The 23,101-nt window shown below is 35.8% G+C and overlaps 1 protein-coding gene and 1 long non-coding RNA gene across 2 annotated transcripts; both read left to right on the top strand.

Annotated features, from left to right (window-relative positions):
• The first annotated feature begins 7,475 nt into the window (after positions 1-7,475).
• On the top strand, positions 7,476-9,978 carry LOC140693435 (uncharacterized). The gene is made up of 3 exons (XM_072957303.1): positions 7,476-7,867; positions 8,036-8,320; positions 9,807-9,978. Exons 1-3 carry the CDS (start codon positions 7,476-7,478, stop codon positions 9,874-9,876), a joined length of 747 nt encoding a protein of 248 aa, XP_072813404.1. The 3' UTR covers positions 9,877-9,978.
• A 323-nt stretch (positions 9,979-10,301) lies between these two features.
• On the top strand, positions 10,302-22,598 carry LOC140693383 (uncharacterized). Its single transcript, XR_012069119.1, has 9 exons — positions 10,302-10,480; positions 11,775-11,840; positions 12,640-12,703; positions 14,059-14,126; positions 16,087-16,218; positions 17,579-17,686; positions 19,564-19,674; positions 20,051-20,112; positions 22,338-22,598. It is a non-coding gene; the product is annotated as an uncharacterized lncRNA (long non-coding RNA).
• The last annotated feature ends 503 nt before the right edge of the window (positions 22,599-23,101 follow it).

Below are 23,101 nucleotides of genomic sequence, written 5' to 3'. Positions count from 1 at the left end.
AATTACCTTTGGACTCACTCTTGGTGTTGAATACTCTATGTGTCTGGACAAGTGTACAATGGTATTTATCCACTGTTACAGTACCACACACAATTGTTTCACTGCCCTAAAAATCCTCTATGCTTTACCTAATCAATCTTCCCTTTCTCATAACACTTAGCAACTTTTCATCTTTTTATTATCTCCATAGTATTGTTTTTTCCAGAATATCATGAGGTTGGAATCATATAATACATAGCCTTTGTAGATTGGCTTCTTTCACTTATCATTATACATTTAAGGATCTATATTATCTTTTTATGGCTTAATAGCTCATTTATTTTCAGCACTGAATAATAATCCATTGTCTGATTGTTCTATGGTTTATCCATTCTCCTACTGAAGGATATTTTTGTTGCTTCCATGTTTTGATAATTACAAACAAATCTGATGTAAATATCCTTGTGTAGGTTCTCATGTGGACATAGTTTTCAGCTCCTTTAGGTAAACTGTAAAGAGTAGACTTGAAGGATTTTATGGTAAGAGCACATTTAGTTTTGTAAGAAACTGCCAAACTACTTTCCAAACTGTTTTAATCATTTTGTATTTCCATCAGCAATAAGTAAGAGTTTCTGTTGCTCTACATCTTGGCAGGATGTTTGGTGTTGTCAGTGTTCTACATTTGGTTAGTCTAATAGGTATGTAGTAGTATCTTCTTGTTTTAATTTGTAGTTTCCTAATGGCATACAATGCTGAACATATTTTCGTATGTTTGTTATCTGTCATCATCCTTGGTGAGGTATCTGCTCAGGTAATTTGCTCATTTTTTAAATCAGGTTGTTTAATGTTCTATTGTTGAGCTTTTTAGAATTCTTTGTATATTTTGGCTAATAGCCTTTTATCAGATATAACTTTTGAATATGCATCCTCCCAATCTGTGGCGTCTTATCATTCTTTTGACAATGTCTTTTGCAAAGAAAACAAATTGTAATTTTTTTTAAAGTTCAGCTTAGAAATTATTCCTTTCATTGATCATGCCTTTGATGGTATATCAAAAAGTAAAGTGAACAAAGTCAAAATATGGACTAGATAATCCTTTAAATAGCAGAAACTAATTTCCAAAGATGGAGCAAAATACCATAATGTACTTATAATATAAAAAACAGTTAACATGACTATTTTCTTGATATAAAGTAGAAAATATATATAAAAATATATAATTAGAAAAAATTTAACTATCCTTGTGTAGGATAGAATAATAACTATCAGAAAATAACAATAAACAGGTTGTTTTTTATATAATATTGGCAAAACTGGATTAAAAGACAGCTTCTTGAAATGTATGTTTTGTAGAAAAGTCATCCTGAATTTTAAAATCTAGAAAAGGCCAAAATATTATACAAGTATGAAATAAATGAAATTATCTTCAGTGGTATAATGAATGAGGTGTTTAATGCCTGAAAAACACATCTGAAGGAAAAACAAAAGAAAGTCACTCAAAAAAAAGAAAATTAATGAACAAAGTTATATGTGGAAAACAAAATAAAGTCATAAATAAATTAGTCAATAATACATATGGATAAGCCTAAATTAAGTCAATTTCCCTATTAAAAGACATTAAAATGCATAAATTCTCAGATATTTGGGGGGAATCTCTAGGATATTTGCAAGAGGAACACTTAAACATGCTGCAAAAATTATTGAAAATAAAAATATAGAAAAAGAAACACCAGAAAGAAATACCTATTACTATAAAATGTAGTTATATCAGTTTTAGTTTTAAGCAACATAAATGAGCAAGGGTAAATATATTGGAAATGTCATGTTTTATTTCTCAGTTTGGGTGGTAGAGTAATGGATAAATATTTTATAATCATAACCTGTATGTATCAAATGTTTCATAATTTAGAAATGCAAATAAAAAATATAATCAAATCTTACTGTAATGTAACAAATAAAGAATTAAACATTCTTTTTTGTATGTAATTCCTGGGTATTATGTGTGTGTATATTATATATATGTATATTTTTGTCCTAGAATCAAATTATGCACACAATTTTGCTTTATGAACATTAGACATTCTATATTGAGAATCCCTGATTGTTTTCAAAGACTGTAAATATAATTATTAATAACAAAGTAACATTTTATTTGTGAAAACCATAAGAAATATAATTACTCAGCTTTACTGATGTTGTTACATTTTTTTTTAATGCTTCACACTGTAATTTTTCTTTTAAAATAACCATTCTAATATCTCTTTATTTATACATTTGAAATGATTTTAACTTTGTAATTAAATTATTAAAAATCTTTAGTGAATAATATAGATTATGAAATATAGAAACAGAAAAAATATTACTCACAAGCCCATAATTAACTAAATTTAATCTTTGATATAGAGACTTCCAGAATGCTATCATTAAAAATATACTCATTATTTTAATTATAAATTTTGCACAGAAATTTTAAAATGTTTTACATATCCAAGAAGTCATTAACTCTGTTTTCCTTTTCTTCTTTTTCCCCACTACTTATACCTGATAGGGATCAGTCTTGAAGGGATCATCAAGAGGACATGACTACTGGAATGTGTTTCGCTTGCCTTCCCTGCAGAAGTCCCACCAAGTACTCAGCCTTGCGACAGTAATGTGCTTGTTGCCGAGACCATCGGACAGTATTTTAAGGCTTCTATATAAACTTTTAAGATTCTGGTGGGGTTGCAGGGAGACTCTTGTGGCTGCTCAAGACAAGTCTCATAATTAAGTTATCTTGCTGATAAAACCTGCTGCCCACTAAGCTGCAGGGCTCTGCTTCTTTCTATGGTCTCCTTCCCGTCTGTGTTGGACCAGTTCATGGATCATCAAGCAGACTGGGCTGAAGTACATCCTCCAGAAATTCTCTCTGTGAAGATGTCTGGGTGTAAATTTTTTTTCATCCTTTTTATTTCTAGAAGTATATTTGGTTATTACTCTCACAACTGCTAATTTGTCCAGATGCATAGTTTTAAGCTTAGAGTGATTTATCTTCCTTTCATCATGCTGAAAATGTCTCTCCTTACACAGATTCATTATCATGGTGGCCCAGTTTTTTTTTTTATTTCAATTTGAAATTATATAGGCAGAGGTATCTTTTCACCAATTGTTACATCAATGTTTTGAACTATTTTAATATACATGCTGTTTACTAAAATAAAATTGTATAACATGAGAGTTGTGGATTAAGTTTTATTTGGGGCAAAATGAGGACTATAATCTAGGAGACAGCACCTCAGATGGCTCTGAGGACCTTTTCTGAAGAGGCAGGGGGAAATTCAATATTATATATGTAATTTTAGTGAAGGGGATTACGTGCAATCAAACACACATTGAGTTCTTTTGCCAGTTATGAGGAGCAGACGTCACCATTAATGAATTTTGTGCTCTTCTAGATATAAGGAGATGCAAGAATTGGGGCTTATAAAATCTTCTCCTGAAAACATCTATCTGAAGCTCTATTTTGTCAGTTTTCCCACAGCACAAAGTGCTCCATTCCTGATCTCCACTGTGAACTTTTAGGGAGTGTTGGAGGTCAGCGGCTACAGTGGCTTGTGATTGGTTATAGTACCAAGCAGGGGTAGATGGCAAATGTTATAAACGATTATTCCCCTTAACATTTTTATTTGAATCATTTTTTGCTTACTTTTTTCTCCATTATAATTTTATATTATACTTAAAATATAAAGACTTATGATTGATAAAAATTCACTGTTAAATCTTTTATTTGTAAATATTAGAAAAGAAAGTTATTTTTGCTATCTCAACTTTTTTATAATTTTCTTTTAATTGTATCTGTGTTATTAACCATATAATAATCAATAATGCAAATTGATATAAAGTAACATGCATTTACAAAATCAAACAAGTTAGACGGAAGTATCATTTTAAGAATTACTTTTATTTATTGGCATTTATTTTGAAATATTTTCAAAATAGACGTGATCCTTATTTTGTCTACCTGTAGATTCAATACCCTTTAACATAGCATTTATATAATCATATCGTACTTCTTAAATTTTAAAAAATGTATCCTTTTCTTAGTATTTATATTTATTTTTTAGGATAAATATATAGTTACCATTCCTTCTGATTCTTTGAATGTCTTGGTATTACTTTGGCTTAACTACAAACATAACAACATTAGTGGTAACACAATTATAGAATTATAATATTTTTTCTTAAAGCTTTATAGCTATTTCCATAATATTTGGTGGCTAGTCAGTCTTTAATAGAAGAAGACAAGGCTATTCTTTGTTTTCTCTATAGAAGTAATTTTGTTTTTTGTTTTTTTTCTGGTCCACTTTTAAATTTAACATTTTGAAATAGATATAGATATATATCTATTTTGCATTATAATTAAGCTTTAAACATGGTATATTCTTTTACTTATCTTGATATGCCTATTTCCCTGCCCTGGGAACAAATCTGGATATCCAACAGTTTGGCACATTTTCTTGGTTGTTCTCTGATTGCTTAGAGTCAGGTCATACCCATGCTTTAGCTACTGCACTGGATGACTGAATTTCTAATGCTATTTCCGTCTTTTGAGCTGCAGTTTCATTAAATTTATGTATTATTTATTGTAGAAGCAAATAAAAGCTTATATTTGTAGGTAAATGGCATAAGTTTTAGTGGAATGTGGAGGTCACAATACAAATGTTTAGTTGATATAGATCTTTACTTTAAATAATGATGAAATTTTTTGATGTTAAGTTGCCTTCCTGCTTTCCTTCCCTCTTCTTTTCTTTCTTTTTGATTGGTATTTTTGGCTCTAAAATTTATTTTTTTGGCAAAATCTTATTTGAATTGATACAGAGATGAAGGATACATACACACACATAAATGTCTATATAAGCTCTGCTAAATAATCATAAAATCTGTTTCTCGAATCAATTCAAAATATTTTAAGAATGCTGCTTTCCTTGAATTAAACTTAATTCTTCTCACTTATTTATTAAGCAGCATTCCTTTGTCATGCACTGACTACAGCCTTGTTCTTCCACTAAGTAATTGTGTTTTATAAATTTGCAAGCAACCAGAGTGATTTCAGAATTTGTTAAAGATTTACAAAAAATTGACATGATCTTAACCACATGCTGCTATTGCCAATATGCCCGTTAGAGTGATGATTTTACTAAAAGCAATGTCTAACTCCTTCACATTCCTACAATAATGGCCTTATTATTATACTACAAAAGATGACATCTTCAAATAAAAATGTCTAACTCTATAACAATATTCCATGAATTCACTTATTACACAATATTAACAAACTACTTAAAGAATGAATCAAAACCATATAAGATATTATTTCACATGTATTGGAAAAAATAATACGATGAAGTAAATTAAATCTAATAGTGTTAAAATATTCAAAGCCTTTCTAATGATAAAAACTTTAAATATAAAATATTCTACTTCAAAAATGCTTTCAGAGATGTTATAAATGGTGAGAGGATTATATATCATATATAGTTTTCTGTTTATGAATTTGATTATAGCAATGGAACAGTGTAGTATTAAATTTAAAAAAATGCATATCATTTGAAGATATAAATTAACCTCAAATTTGGGTTGTAAATAATTTTATATTTAGCTTTCAGTTTTCTTTATGCGTTTTTATATAATTTCAGGAAAATAATTATCATATACAAATGTACAGATATGAGTTTTTATCTAATATGTCTCAATCTCAAGAGTTCTAAAACCCCTCCATTTCCTTCTTTCCTTCCTTCCTCTTTCCTTCCTTGGTATAAAAGTTAATTGTTGGCAATATTTTATCAGAACTTATAATGTGAATGAAGGATGAAAGATATATACATATATACACACACACATATAGTGATGATCCAACTTGGAATAAATATTTCCATATTTCTATGAAAAAATATGAATGAATTTAACTATAGTATGTAATTCCTTAACATTTTTCATAATATACAGTATATGTACTTACAACTTCATACAGTGAACTTAATTGTTGAATATCAACCTTCATGCATGGAAGAGTTTTTATGTTATTATAAAGTATACTTTAATAATTGTGATAAAGGAGAATTACATGGTGTTAAGGAATTATGTTAATGTAATGGGCTTTATGAATTCACAAATTAGCTGAGCAATGAGAGTGATTGGAATTAGATAGGCAAATCCCTTGAGGGGAGTAGGGGATTGATCTGTAAAAGATTATTTCTAAGAGTGAGAATAGCATGTGCATGCCCCTGTAGCATGAGGGAACATAGTTAAGTACGAGGATTGTCAGAAGTATATCTATGATAATGATCCTGAAGGTGAACAAGGAGTGATTTGAGGCTACTAACAAGGGTAAGGCCAAATATGTAACAGTCAACATATTATAGCAGGCTGTCCGGCGAGCCGGCCCTCCGCCCGCGCCGCGGGGTGGGCAAGCGCCCCGCAGGGGTCTCGGGCTCCCAGCTCACTGCCCGGCCTCCCTGCCACATGCTATGCGTCATCCGGGGACGCCCCTCGCCAAGAGAGACCCTCAATCACAAGTCACCCGCCCTCCCCACCCTCCTCGCCGTGCCTTGAAACCCCGCCCCGGAACCGCCCTCCCGATCCCCGTGTAGTACCCCCCGTCCATCGCCGGGAAGAACGGCAGTAACTCCAGCAGCCGTGGCGGCTCTTTGAGCCCAAGGGGCGAGCGAGGCAGCCATTGGCGGAAGCCTCTGCCTCCGGCTGTGAATCCCGCGGACCGGCCTCGCCCCACCGGCCTAGTGTGGCAGGACGCAGGGACGCGGGGACTGTCTGAACGGCTCCAAGATGGCCGCGCGCTTGGGGTCCGCAACTGCTGGCGGCCCCGAACCCGTTCACTGCCACCGCTGCTGACCAGAGACGCCGGTCGGATCGGCGACTCCGGGGGCTGTCCTCGCGTGGCGGGAGGCCGCCATGGCGACCCTGGAAAAGATGGTGAAGGCCTTCGAGTCCCTCAAGTCCTTCCAGCAGCCGCCGTCGCCTCGGACCCCTCAGACGGCACCGCAGCCGCCGAAACCCCAGCCCCCTCACCCGGCACCGCAGCCGCCACCGCTTCAGCCGGTACCGGCGCCGATGCCGCCTCAGCAGGCACGGCAGCCGACGCCGTCTCAGGCCCTTCAGCCGGCATCGCAGCCGCCGCCGCCTCGGCCCCCTCAGCCGGAACAGCCGCCTCAGCCGGCACCGCAAACGCCGCCGCTTCAGCCCCTTCAGCCGGCACTGCAGCCGCCGCCGCCGCCTCGGCCCCCTCAGCCGGTACCTCCACTGCTGCCGCCTCAGCCCCTTCAGCCGGCACCGCAGCCTCTACCGCCACCGCCGCCCGCCCAGCCCCCTCAGCCGGCACCGCAGCCGCCGCCACCTCGGACCCCTCAGCCTGCACCGCAGCCGCCGAACCTCCAGCCCCCTCACCCGGCACCGCAGCCGCCACCGCTTCAGCCGGTAACGGCGCCGATGCCGCCTCAGCAGGCATGGCCGCCGACGCCGTCTCAGCCCCTTCAGCCGGCATCGCAGCCTCAACCGCCATCGCCGCCCTCCCAGCCCCCTCAGCCGGCACCGCAACCGCCGCCGCCTCGGCCCCCTCAGCCGGAACAGCCGCCTCAGCCGGTAACGCCGCCGATGCCGCCTCAGCCCCTTCAGCCGGCACCGCAGCCTCTACCGCCACCGCCGCCCGCCCAGGCCCCTCAGCCGGCACCGCAGCCGCCGCCGCCTCGGACCCCTCAGCCGGCAACGCAACCGCCTCCGTCTCAGCCCCTTCAGCCGGCACCGCAGCCGCCGCCGCCTCGGCCCCCTCAGCCGGAACAGCCGCCTCAGCCGGTAACGCCGCCGATGCCGCCTCAGCCCCTTCAGCCGGCACCGCAGCCTCTACCGCCACCGCCGCACGCCCAGGCCCCTCAGCCGGCACCGCAGCCGCCGCCGCCTCGGACCCCTCAGCCGGCACCGCAGCCTCTAGCGCCACCGCCGCCCGCCCAGCCCCCTCAGCCGGCACCGCAGCCGCCGACCCCCCAGCCCCCTCAGCCGGCACCGCAGCCGCCGCCGCCTCGGCCCCTTCAGCCGGCACCGCAGCCTCTACCGCCACCGCCGCCCGCCCAGCCCCCTCAGCTGGCACCGCAGCCGCCGCCGCTTCAGCCGGTACCGCCGCCGATGCCGCCTCAGCCCCCTCAGCCCCCTCAGCCGGCACCGCAGCCGCCGCCGCCGCCTCGGCCCCCTCAGCCGGTACCTCCACTGCTGCCGCCTCAGCCCCTTCAGCCGGCACCGCCGCCTCAACCGCCACCGCCGCCCGCCCAGCTGTGGGTCAGGAGCCGCTGCACAGACGGTGAGTCCCTGCGGGCCCCTCCCCAGCCCTGCGCGGGTCTCCGTCCCTCCCTCGGCCTCCCACGAAGGCCCCGAAGCGGTCCGGGCCCCACGCCTCTGCTTTCCCGGCTGCGAAACTCGGGAAGGAACAGGGCTGTGTTGTGATCGGGGGCCGCGCGTCCTGTTCGGCTTCCTCTGAGCCACTCCCCACCCCTCTCCTCCTCTGGGCCAGGTGTAACATTTTGTCTTCCCTTTTCAACTGACGGTTTAAAACAGTGTTTCAGATAACTGTCAAAACACTGTACATGCAAAATACTAGGTTAACTTAAGGGAAGGAGTAGGAGAGAAGGGGGAAAGGAGCGAAGTTCACCGGTCACTTCTGCGGGGTAGGGTTAAGTGGTCACAGTGGTGAACGCGTAACTGCTACATGGCCCAGTGCGCTTACCATCATAGTCGTTACCGTTACTAACCCCAGACAGTTCTGGTATTAAGGAGGCATGACCACAGAACATGTGCTCATTGAGCTTAATTTTACACAAACAGTAAGTTTTCCACGGAATCAAGACAGGCAGTAAACGCCAGCTGCAGAGGACAGCTTGTGCAGGGCTGGGAAAGAGCATGGCATGATCAGAACTTTAGTTTGACTGGCTTGAAATGTAGAGGGAAAGGGAAACTTCACACTGATGAATCAGAGAGGAGATAGCTGTTTTTTATTAAACTAAAATGGTTGAATGAGCCTTGTTGATTAATGATTTGCCTTAGCAATTTGAATTTGGATTCTGCAAGTATTTTATAAGTTCTGTAAGAAGCTTGTTTTAAAATTTCAGAACTCTTAAGGTATTAGAAGTTCAGTTTTATTTTATAAGAATTTTTAAAAAGTGTTTATTTAACTCAATTAGAACAGAGTTCCTTTAACATAGGAGACTTTATTATCTCATGTATTAATACCCTCTAGAGGTACACAATGAAAAATGTGATTTATAAACAGATACATACAGACACAAGGAAAACAGAGCATGTAGCTTCAGTAACAGTTTAAGAGAAAAGTCAGAAACAGAAATCTTCCCTGGTCAAAATACCAAAAAAAGCACCTGGGGCTTATATCCCTTAATTGATTTGAGCTCTAAATGGACAAATACACATTTTTTTAAAAAAAAATTGCTAAGAACAAGATTCTTTTTCATGTTGAGTAATAATTTTGGAGTTTAAATAAATACCAACAATAGAGCTATGAGGGAGGAAAAATATAAAATACTGATTTTTTTATTTGATTTCACCGTAAGGTGCATTCTTAAATACATAGGAGACAACTGTCATGATTTGCACAACTCGCTTGCAAATAGTTCAACAGTATTAACAATGATTGAATTTAGGTGGTGGGCATATGGGAATTTATCATCTTATTAAACAGTTTTCTGTACTTCTGAGACTTATAATAAAACATTGGAAGGAACCTGTTAGACATAATGCTCTATGTGAAGTAATTTGTTCCCTTTGTGAAATTCTAGGAAGGTTAAAATGCATGTTCATAACTTCAAGAAAGTCACAAGCATTTATGATGTAATCAGAACTACCTGAGGATCTGTGAAACTTGGTGAGTTGGTGAATTTTTTAAAATGTCTTAAAACATTTTGTTTTTACAAAGATTACAGGAGTAAGAGAAGGTAAATCTTAATCAACTCTTAATATTTTTTTCCTGGTTGATGTGATATAATTAAATGTGGGGAAAAAAAGGTAAATTCTAAAAGGAGACAGTACCTTGATGGTTTTCTATGGAGGAAACTCAAGCAGGAGGAAGTTTAATTTAAAAACATAAATTACTGCTCTTTATAATACATTCTAAGTTGTCATTCTTTTGAATGCCTTCCTTTCCAGACAGATGTGTTATTCTGGGAGATCATCAGGACTTCTGGGTATTTGGAGGTATTGACCTAACCAGTGGAACTGCTGATTTATAAGAAGTTGTCCAGAATTTTGGAAAACTGATTAGTAGAGGTAAATAATGTTTCCATGGCAAGTGATGACAGAAAGTGACTTCAGTGAATTTTCCTTTGTTTTTAGGCAGATGTACCTAACCATGTATGTTAACAATGATTTCAAGCTGGAGACTGAGAAGAACTGCCATTTTTGCCAGCTGGGATGCAGAAAAATTTGGACTTCTGGGTTCCACAAATGGGCTGAGGTAACTAAGACAGTAAACATATCTTCTTGGTCAACATGTATCTCAGGGTAATCACAGATGTGTTCCATTACCTGATACTGTTTTAAATTGGATAAAAACAAGAAAATTTAAGAAATAGAGTTTGTTTTTGCTTTTACATCAGTTTGGCAAAACAGAACAACCTCTTAATTACTAAGCACAAACCAATTTTTTCATTATTTTTAAAATATTTTAGTTTCTATTTATATTGGTTTTGTGATAAGTAAGTAAAATCTGTAAGCTCAGAAAATAGTCAAACCTAGGAAACTACTTCTGACAAGTGAATTAGCCTATTGAAAATCTGATTTAGATCCTTGGCATTAATTTTCAAGTTTTTACAGTTTCCTTGGATTTCTTCTATCCAGGAAAACAACATGCTCTTTTTAGATGACTATACTCTGATTATAGTCTCTCCTTTATGGATTCAACACTAAATTGTAACCATAGGTATATTTTACCATTTACAAAAGTGCCTGGTTGGGAAGTGTAATACAATGATTTTGTAAATTGAATTACTCTAAAATTTCAAGGATTTATTTTTAATTCAATTATGATTAATTTTCATTTGTCACTGGCTCTTAATGCTTTATTTTAAAGTGTCTCTCATAGACCCCCTTCTTTCATCTTCTTCCCTTATGCTCTCTGTCCAGTAACTCTAAGTTCTTACATGTTCAAGGTAGGCTTGTGTATTTTTTTAAAGGCAGGCGCACCAAAAAGCACTTTCCTGTGACTATCCTCTGTTTTGTTCATTTATGAGTCCAAATTTTATAGAATTGGTTTAAAGAATGTCATATCTTTCTTATTATTATGAATGGTTTTTAAAATGCTTTCCTTCTGACTCATTTCTGCATACTTTAAAATAATAATATGAATCAAATAAGTATGGGAATAAAATCACATTTACTTGTATCACATTTGATTCCATTTATATGGCAAAGTCTTATTATTATGTTGTTGTTATGAACATGCATTTCATAATACACTTATTTAGATGAATCAGAGCTTATTCATTAAGGTCATTTACTTTTAGAAATATGTAATTTCTTGTGAACACATGTATATAGAAATACATGTGTCTTTTTATAATTTAAGCAGCTTAAAATACAGATAAAATAAATCCAAGACACAAGATAATATGCCTTGCATTAATTTAAATTCATGTGAGTTAAAAGACAATTTGAATATTGTTTCCCATTTTCTACTAGCTTCTTGATCATATTCAGCAGCACATTTACCTTTACATATAATTAAGGAATCTTTTTTATTTCTACTGTAGCTCTGTCATAATGGATACTCTGCCGCAGAATCAGCTGTCATCTATCCCATGTGGTCAAGCGCAGAGGTGAGAATTCTCATTTGTGGGATGACCACTCACAGCTTTAAATGTTTTTACTGTAACTGCTTTTATAAGGTAGCAAGCTAGAGAGAGAGAGAGAAACAGAGAGAAGAAAAGAGTTCTCTCTGCATATTCCCATGTTGTGTGATGGCATTAGTCTTCTTCTGCTGTATTTTTCTAGAATGTGTGTGCGTGTGTGCATGTATGTGTGAGAAATGTCTTGTCTTTGTCCTAATAGCCACTCTTCTCTCCCTCGAGTTTTTTTCTCTATCCTCCCCTCCTATATTTTTCTTTTTCATCAATATCTTCTCTTTCAAAAAATTCTTGATAAATCAAATTTCCAACTTCCTCACTTTTAATATGGTAAAGTTACTTGGATCCCCAACATCAAGGGATCTCATACTTTAATGTCTGTAAGGATTTCCAGAGACACCTTTTAAAAATACAGATTTCCAGGCCTTACTTTGAGCAGTCCTCTTCCAGTAGATCCAGGGTGAGGCTGAGCATCTCCGAGCCTTCCCCCTTCATATTATGGTGCAGGGGATCAGGGGCAGTTTTCCTCTGGGTCTCCCTGCTGTTGCTATTAACAGTGGCTACAGCATCACTAATGTTTTTCTTTCTTGTTTTAATTGCATTAATATTATCAACCAGTTAATAGCATTTTCTTAAAATTATGGTCAAAAGCATAGGTGTTTGATTTATAATGGTATCTGCAAACCACTCTTTTACTGAATTAATTTGTTTTGCTTGTATTTCCAAAATTGTAAATGCTGTGAGTTAAGTGACTGCTTTGCTTCAACTACAGGAGAATGTGAAAACACTCCAGGAGAGAGAGGTTGCATATATCAATGCAGACTCATACACAGAAGGTAAATTTTATTTCAGATTGTCATTAAATAGTATACCAGTATTTAAGTCTATCAACTCCAACTCATAAACTAGGATTATCCTCTTTCTATGAGATGCCTCAATAATAACTCCATTTCTCCATTTTACCAGAGAGAACATTATTATGATTCAAATGAATCAATATGATTCATAACTAAGCTATTGATCCTAATTTCTTTAGTATATTTACCATTTGCCTATCTTGGATTACTACTTAAAACTTTAGTACTTTTGACATTCTTCCTGTGGAGCTATTTTTAAAAGTTGGGCTAAAATATTTCATACAGAAATAGTTCCTGTATGTATTGGAACAACTCTGAAATAAGCACCCACTACAAACTTCCTTTTGACCCTGACATGTGGCATGTGCATCTGTAGGCTTTCATCGTATTATGGTTATTTCTAGGTAAGTGTCACAGGACACATGTTAGTTACTGACATGCTCTAGTCTAAAGTCTTCATATTGAATTGAATAAATGAATAAAAACATGATTATGGCCTTACCACTTCCTTTGCCAAAGACCCCTAGGTACTGCTGCCGTAATGAGCAATGACCCTTACTTTTACTGCAGGAGCTGCAGCCTTAGCAGCAGAGTCCGCCTCTGCAGTCTCCTATCCTGAGTGTGTGCTGCAGCCTCTCTGGCTCCTGAAGAGTTATTTCCACCTTGTGTTTTAGTTTTAGCCAGACTGTCTGCCTGTCTATTTATCTCCCTACCTATCTGTCTATTCTAAAATTTTATTTATTTCTTTTTACTGAAGTACATTTGATTTGTAATATTAGTTTCAGGTGTACAGCAAAGTTACTCAGTTATATACATATACATATACATATACATATACATATACATATACATATACATATACATTGTTTTTAGATTCTTTTCCATTATAGGTTATTATAAGATACTGAATATAATTCCCTGTACTATACAGTAGGTCCTTGTTGGTTATCTGTTTCATATATAATAGTGTATATCTGTTAATCCTGAACTCCTAACATATCTCTTCCCTTCCCCCTTTCCCCTTGGGTAACCATAGTTTCTTTTCTATGTCATGAGTCTATTTCTGGTTTGTAAATAAGTTCATTTGTATCATTTTTTTGTTTGTTTACATTCCACATATAAGTGATAGAATGTGATATTTGCCTTTCTCTGTCTGACATACTTCAATGAATATGATAATCTGTAAGGTCCACCCTATTTTTAATTCTCCAGGAATGATGCCTTGAATTTGAAATCTGTTATATATTGTTTATAATTAGAAAATAAAGTTAGAATTAAATACAGGTTTGTAGTCCATTTGGAGGTATTAAAATTCTCTCTTATTTATTTTGCAGGCAATTATACTCTCAGAGTTGACTGTACACCCCTTCTTTTCCAGTTGGTATATAAACTGACAGAAGAGGTATGTAAATAGATCTGTTGTAATGATTTCTGATGAGTAGATAAATCAATAACTTTTGTTTTCTAAATTACTAATATTTAAACTGGTGACAGACATAGCTGATTTGTATAAACAAGAAATCAGAACGAGCTTTAATACACTACTTATGTGACATAACTATGAGAACAGTAGTGCTAGTCTCTGTTCTAATAATAGTTCCTAATAATTGTATACATTTGTTAAAATGTGCAGGGTCTATTGTTTCATGGGGCAGAGTCTCTTTGATATAACAGAAAGAATACTGAGCTGGGTTGGGGAAGCCTTGGCTGTGAAGATTGCCTTGGCTATTCATTCATTCATTCATTTATTCATTCAGGAAGTATTTATTGTGTGGTTACTATGTATCAGGTCCTATGAAAGGAACTCTAGCAGCAAAAGTGATAAAAGGACAAGGTTACTGAATCCAAATACTTTGTAATCTAGAGAGGCCACAGACCTGTAAATGAGGACTCATGCTTCACTTGAATATTGGATACTATATACAGTGGAGGACAGTTGCAGAAGAGAGAAGTTAAAATCCTAGGGTAGCTGGTGAGGTTGGAAAGCATTAGAAGGTGTTTAGAGAAGGATTAGTGGTTAGGCTGTAAAATGGAAGGATGTGAAAGTGGGGAGAATGTTTCTCCTCAGAGGACACAGGACCTAATAAAGATGTGGATGTGTGAAAGAACATTTCCTGACCTCTGGGTAATGCAATATAACCTCAATGTAAGGTGTTGGTGAAAAAGCTGGTAAGAAACGGGGCCTGACACATAGGCCTAAATGTTCATAAATCTGGTGATGGTGAAATTAAAGAATCTTTAACAAGGTTGTACATTATCATTTTTATTCACTAGAAAAATTACTCTGTATCAGTGCAGTGAATACGTTAAGCTGTAGTAAGTCTAAAAGCAAAATGGAAATAATTCCACATACTTATTTAGTACACAGGAATTTATAAATACTAGTTATTGATGTAAAAAGTACTCTGAAAATGCTACTGCACTCTGAATCTCTAAAAATTATGTGATCTACTCATTGAGTATATGTGTGCTTCATTTAAATAACCCCCATTATAGAATTTAACTGTAGAAATGTTTCTTTCAAGTAGGTATCACTTAGATGACAGTGGGAAGTAGATGTCACATCTCTGTGGTCCTGTTTCCCAATCGCCCTTCATCTTGCCCTGTCCTTTTCACTGTTAGTGTCTTTAACATCTCATCCTCCCAAGTGAGCATCCTCCCATGCCCATCACAACGCCCACCATACTGGGAAGCTTAGGTCCTTGATCCTTTTATTGAAATGTCCCATAAAAACATCTAAAAGCACGCTGAAAAGACAGCCCTTGTTGGGGAATCCTTCTCATGAGATACATTTACTCTCTGTCCTACAGAGGAGGCTCCTGCCTTTATAGGAGGGGTAGTAAGAATTTTAGGGCCAAGAAGGAGAAGCTTAGGTCTATCCCCTTTGTACATTTATTTAATAAGTATTAAATGTGTAAGTGGTTACCATAGTGACAGGATAAATCAAACATAGTTTCTGCTATTAGTGTGTTACCTGTGTAGCCAGGAGAGACTATGATCAAGAATTTTCAAATCCAAGATAGAGATTAAAATCACCAAAGGGTATACAGATAAAAGTGTGGGAAGCAAAAAATAAGTATCTTAGTTGATTATTTTACATGTTGGAATTAAACAGCCTGCTTAATGGGAAATTGCAAATTTTTTCCCATTCTAAAGCCTCTTTTACATTAATTTGAATTTAATTTTCATGCCACTTTAGATACAATATATTTGACTTTCAGAGTTTTTGTTTTAGGTAGTTTTTTAACAGTTTAACTGGGAAATTAAAATGTGTATTTAGAAGTTACATTATCAGGATGAACTAATTAATTGTCCAGAAGAGAAGAGTGTGATTTTATAATCTTGTTTGATTTGATTGTCAGTGGAAGAATCAGACATCATTCATCTGGAGAAATGCTATTGGTTGCTGAGGGCTCAATCCTGAACTGGATGATTTGATTTAGAGACATTTGGCCCATTGGCTTCACCACCAATTCGTCCATCTCTGAGTGAAGGTGGGAATCCTTCTATTTTCTACAAATGTTCTTTGCTAAACACCTGAGCCTTGTTCCACCTTTGGAGCCTTGTGTAAGTCGGTTTACCTTTCTGCACTTGAATATTCTCATATATAAAATCAGTTTGACCAAGACAATCATTATGAAAGTGTGCTCCAGTGTGGTGCCTCAGCATCTGGTGCAGGGTCAGGGTGGTGGACACTGAATAGGCAAAGCTCTAGCTTCCACACATGACCCCACCTCTTCCTCAGCTGAGGAGTGTCTACTGTATTTCTTTTATATAGAAGAAGGTTCCACTGCTGTATACTTCCCCCACCCTTAAAAAATTAAGAAACCACTAGACCATCTCTAAGGTCCCCACTTAGCTCTAAACTTTTCACTACTATATATATATATATATATTTTAAATGAGGTTTACAAGGAGCAGTTGTGGGTGATAATCACAAAAACTGTATTTGAAATCTGAAAGCTTGGGTTCTTCTTCTGATTCAGACCTTTTTAAAAAAAATTTCTTACTTTTAGCAAGTCATTTAACTACTTCTTAGCGTCAATTTTCTGCTCTTTGAGGGCACAGAATTAGATTCTTGAAATAGACAGTCTGTATTCTTCAGGTTTCTAGTGTGTTTTAGAAATATTTATTTGTTAGGGGAGCTAGAACAGACAGGGTTTCCACTTCAGCAGTGCAGTTATGTTTTTACCTTTTTATAATTAGAGATTGAGAAATCATTTCATTTGAAAATAAAATGATTCCATTTATTTTTTAGGAAAAGTTTAAAAACCACAGGATTAGATTATAAATTGCCCTTTATTTCTGAAATTTAATATATTTAGTTATACAGATTAAGTGGTACAATGAAGACTGCAGTACAGAATTTCTGTCTCTTATAATATAGTGTGTTAGTTTTCTTTGCTTCATGAAGGAGCTGTATGAATCTCATTAATAACAACACAGTATATCTTTGATAGAGTTCAACTTTTCTTCTTCTTTTTTCCTTTTTCTTCTTAGTCTTTCCAAATTAGGATAATTGTGGTCTCTGACATTTTTCCAGTTAAATTTTTAAAATACATTTTTATTTTTTACATTCTACAATCACTTTTGACTTTTGGAATTAATATAAGATAGAGACAGGTATGCAGACAAAACCAAACACTAAATGATAGTATTTTCTTCTAGGAAGTTAAATGTTGGTTATAATTATGCCAGGGGGTGGGGGAAAAACTTCCTAAGACAGTGGAAACTACTGATAACTTTTAAAAACTAAATCAGTTTATGCGAGTCATGCCTCCTTTCATAGGCATGTCATTATTAACAGAAAGTTTGTTGGCTGTGATTTATTCTGTCTGTGTTCCTATTTTACAGGTTTATTTAATGCTTTTGGTGAAAATCATGACAGCCACATAGATTTTAAGGAGATATCCTGTGGGCTATCAGCTTGTTGCAGAGGACCTCTGGCTGAAAGACAGAAATGTAAGTGTGTTAAACATCACAAAATTTGGAAGCTATACAGAGAAAAAAATTAGCATCCATTCATGTAAAAAATCATCTGATTAAGGCTTGAATTTTCATCCCTTTTGCAAATAGCAATCTCTTGCTAAGGTTTTACTGAAGTCAGTGTAAAGGTTCAATCATCTATTCTTTTTTACTGTGGAGTAATTTAAGATCTTTGTTATTAATAATGGTTGATTTTCCAGATAAATGTACAATTCATGATAAATGAACTACATCAGTCATGATGTGTTTGAAAATGTTAAGCATATAGAAAATATTTTCTGGTAGTCTATATAGAAAATTTGTCTTGCTTAACTTGAATTTCAACTTATTTTCTATCACTGTGTATATTGATATTTTATTAGCAAAATTAAATTTATGATAAAACAATTTTATTAAATACTAAATTTATCTTTTAAACCTATCTAAAATATTATGGCATAATTTATAAGCATATTACATTCCTAAATCTTAACCATATTTGTTTAGGAAAATGCAGCAGTTTACATTTAATTGGAACCTAATTCTTACATATTCACTAGGGTCATTATCTCTGCATCTTTCTAAAATACAGCTTCACAAATACTGCATATTTTGGGTATGATACTTAATAGTTCAATATTCTTTAGTAATGTTGTACTGTGATGCACTCAGTTAACTTAATAGCATAATTATTACATGGGTGTGTGAAGTAGATAATTATTTAATCTTAAAAATTTAGATTTCTTTTATCTTCCCTGATAGTATACCATTACTCTAACCTGGCTTTGTGATAGATTATTTGTTCACATTAAAGTTCTGGTATTAAAGAGGCTGAAGTCTTTGTTTCTCAATTGAGGTTGTTGCCTTAAATTTTTTTTTAATTTATTTTTTTGCCAGTGGACTAGTGGAAGTTAACCAAATAGACTAACTAGCAATTTTGCTGATATTGATGTTAATTAGCAAAGTGCTGATATTTTGGATTTTTAGCTTGTTGTATATAAACTTCATTGAAGAATTGAAATTGTTCTTAGGCAAAAATATTGGGTGCACATTAATTACATTGGAGAGGCAAAATCTTTATACAGTCATCTCTCATTATCTGCTGAGGATTGGTTCTGAGACCCCCTCAGATACCAAGTCCATGGATGCTCATGTCCTTATGTAAAATGGCATAGTATTTGCATATAATCTATGCACATCCTCTTGTATACTTTAAATCATCTCTAGATTACTTTTAGTACCTAATACAATGTAATTATTTGTAAATACAATGTAAATGATATGTGAATAGTTGTCAGTGCATAGCAAATTCAAGTTTTGCTTTTGAGAACTTTCTGGGAAAATTTATATATATATATATATATATATATATATATATACATATATACTTTTGATCTATTGTTTATACCTGTGAATGCAGAACCAATGGATATGGGGAGCTGACTGTACCAGCTTTTTGTTGATTCTTAATGTAGATGGAATATTTTCAGCATTGTAAGAATCAACTCTGAAGTGATCAGTTATAAATATTAGAAATTAATTTAAAAGCTTGAATTACCTTCTCAAAATCTGTGAGATATTGTATAGTAACTTGGCCCTTCTTTTTCAGTTTGCAAGAAATTTAACTTTAGATTTAGATGAAGGATAGAGTTCTCTAAGCTGGCTAATTATATAAGGAGAGAGACTTGTGAAGTGTACAGGAATTCCTACAAGTTCAAAGGACTTTAATGACACAATCTCCTCCAAATAAGAACTTAATCCAGAATGTAGTTGTTTGAGGAACTAAGTAATTTCACTAGGGCAGGTTGTAATAAAATGTATTATACTTCAGAATATAAAAGTAATTTTCCTCCATAAGAGTTTCTTTTCTTTAGTTTGCTTCAAGGTATTTGATGTTGATGGTGATGGAGTTCTCTGTAGGGTTGAACTGAGAGACACGTGGTTGCACAGAGGTCTGGAAGGACAACTGCACCGATGATACCCTGGTAAAGTCTGATTGTATACATCTTGCATGTAAACTTCCAACAGGAACATAGAGTGAAGAATTTTTTAAAAGAGGTTGAGAAAAAGATTTCTTACTACTTCTAGGTTCTATATTATGCTACTCAAAATATTCATAGCCAAAGATGCAAAATTGGGAAGAGAATTTACCTTAGAAAATTTAATAAACTGAATGTATTATGTAAAAAAAATGAAACCACTGGAAAATTGTCATAAATTTTTAAGGTAAACAAGCAATCTATTTCTGGAATTAAAAAAAAACAAAACTTGACCGAAAAAATATTTTATACTTCAGCTACTGTCTAATAAAAATGATACCTTCTCTTTCCTAACTACTGATTTGGGTTTCTGGTTTTAAAGGAATTACTTGTGGATCTATCCAACATTGTAGAGACACATAGAATGCACATGACACCACAAAGGTGAGTCTAGCAGAGACTAATTTATTCTTTTCTAAAAATACATTATATTCTGAATTGGTATACATACGTTACATATACATACTTGAATCTCTTCTGCATCGTCCCTGCTAAATGCTTATTTGGACCTGTGGTTACAATAACTCCAAGTTGTCCCTAAGGAAAGCCCATTCGACCTTTAAACAACTCCATTAAGTGTTATTTACATAAAAACATTATATTTTATAAGCAAGACATTTTGTAAAAATTAAGTAGAGACAGCCCTTGCCATCTGTAGTTTATAATCTTTACTTCTCCCAGTTTAATACATTATGGTAAGACAAAACTTATATTGAGCAAAAGAAGCCACAATAAAAGAACACATTGTACAATTTAATTTATATGAAGTTCTAGAACAGAGACAGAACTAATGTTAATAAGTGTTACAATAGTGATTTTGGAGATGGGTGAGTTAACTGAGAAGGAGCATAGGATATCTGGGATGATGGAAATTATTTTTCATCTCAATCTGGGTGGTGTATATAGTTTTTAAATTTTTTTTTCAATAATATTGGTGAGGGTCTGTCCTAAGTTCTTTAATAGCAGCCAGAATAAGTGTATAATAGCAGAAACAAGCATGTACTTTACAAAGAATAAAGCCTTGAATTTTTTTAGTTTCAAAACATTTATTAAAGATATTATAATAGGTTTGCCTTAATGTCTATGTATCCCTGTGAAACTGAAGATAATCCATATATGTGAGACACATATGAGTTAATTTGACCCTTTCTATTCAAATGTTGACATGTACCAAGTTGCAAATGGTAGGATGTAGACCATAGTGGCCTTACACAGGCTTAGAAAAATAAGTAACATTTTTTTCAATCACAAATCCAGAAGAAATCATCATAGTCTTATTAACTGACACTCAATAGAAATAAATAATAGAAATGAATTTTTCAGGGCTTGATCTTTGTTTGGCAATTCAGATAACCGTCTTCATTTACTTTTCTGCCCAAAACTAAGGTAGCCATTTCTATTTGGTATATATGAAAACAGAAACACAGGAAAGTTTCTATTAGGAAATACCTTATGTAGAGATACAATTTCCATCGCCTTTCTTCTGGGTGTTTGATAAGTATGGAGGTTATCATTGCTGTCTATTTTTATATAAGACCGAGTTTCTTCTTATGGCTGTACTTTTGAACATTAAAAAAAAAGATCATTTAGCTGCTCCATCTCCGTGTAACCATAATAATGAAATGGTAAAAATTTAGAATAGATTTTGGACCTTTCAACCAAACCTATTACCCATATTCACTGGTGACTAGACGGTGACAATATTACCCATTATTTTGTACCATTACATTGGTGTTAATATACTTCAATGGAAGTTGCATCATGAAAGCCATTAATTACCATCACAGTGCTTTAAAATCTTTTCTTGTAATAAATGGTAATATATATTGAATGAATACATGAATATCATTAATAGTAAATATTATTAAATATCTTTAAATAATAAATCATTAGATAATAAAAATATAATTAAGTAATAAACGCTAAGAACATTATTATTCATCTAGGATTGTTAAGGTGATTGTTCAAAACATGAAGTAAGAAGCATTTGGTTATATTTTTGCCTGCCAAGAAATATTGTCTACTGTATATAAATGTAATTTTTGGTACACTTTGACACCAAAAAAAAAAAAATACTGCTTTACTCAACTTGTGAAAGTAATGTTACATTTTATTTTGAGGAAATGTTAATATAGATACTCATTTATTATATATATTTAGTTCTTTTAAATCTCTTAAGAAGTCTAATAATATTGCCAGATGTTTTAAAGATCTTAGAAAATTGTTAGGGTCAAAGGGCATAATCCAAAGAGTTTGGAAAAATGCTTTCAAAGTTAGTAAATAGTCCTTTTTCTCTACCCAGAACCTTTTGTGGGTTCTGTTAGTAAACTTCACCTTGAACCAGAAGATACTGTGAGTTATTTCCCAGGTCTTACTGGAGGAAGATTTTTGGTGATAAATTGCCCACGTTATGAGTGACTACTTCAGAGTTTGGTTACTTTTGAACTTATTCTTGCTGGCCTACTTTCGGATGAATACACAGCATCTACATTAAATCATTAGTTTTCTTTCAGACAAATGACCATTGCAAGTTTAATAAAACAAATTTAATTCAAATAATATAAGAAAATGAAGATTTAAGATATTCTTAAATATTGTTTCTCTTTCAGAATGGCCATCTTAACTCTAGAAGAATATCAGATCTGGAGTGTGAAAAATGTTCTTGCCAATGAGTTTTTGAATCTACTTTTCCAGGTATGTTTAAGGTAAATGACAGAGACCGAGGGCAGTGGTACCAGTAGTTCTACATCTTTTCCATTATGTAGTAGTTAGACAACTAGACTACAAAACCATATATTGTCAAAAGAACTGCATTAACCTGTACACCACCAGCAGATGGTAAGTTAGAGCGTGCGTGCTTCTTAGAGTCACAATGTGCATGATAGGAAAGTAGAGTATAGCTGATAATGTTTATCTTAATAACTCATGATAGAGCAGATTGTAGACACATAGAAAAGCATTTAAAATGTAAAAGCCATTATAATTTGCTATTTTTCTTTACTTTTTTTTTAAGACCCTCCCTAACAAGTAAGGCAGTGTGGACAGAGACATAGATCATAAGTTGGCAGCTGTAAATTTTTCACAAAGTATACCATCTTTCCAGTTAGGAGGTTATTTTAGATGCAGAGCTGTTTCTTAATTTTCTTTCTTTCTTTCTTTTTTTCTTTTTTGTAATTTGATTCTTTAGAAGGTCCAATAAAGATTGAAGGAGAAAGGAGGAAAGAAAAGCTGTCAGGGGTGAATATGAAATCATAAAACTTGCCAGATTTTAAGTATTTTTCCAGTTAAAGTAGTTCTCTTTGCTCCAATTTAAAGAAACAACTTATAGTTTCCCATTTTTCATAGTTCTTCAAAAATATATGTTGATTTAATA

Source organism: Vicugna pacos, unplaced genomic scaffold (assembly GCF_048564905.1).
Source record: "Vicugna pacos unplaced genomic scaffold, VicPac4 scaffold_19, whole genome shotgun sequence".
NCBI lineage: Eukaryota > Metazoa > Chordata > Mammalia > Artiodactyla > Camelidae > Vicugna > Vicugna pacos.
Note: the sequence above shows the minus strand (reverse complement) of the source record. Positions and strands in the feature narration are given on the sequence as shown.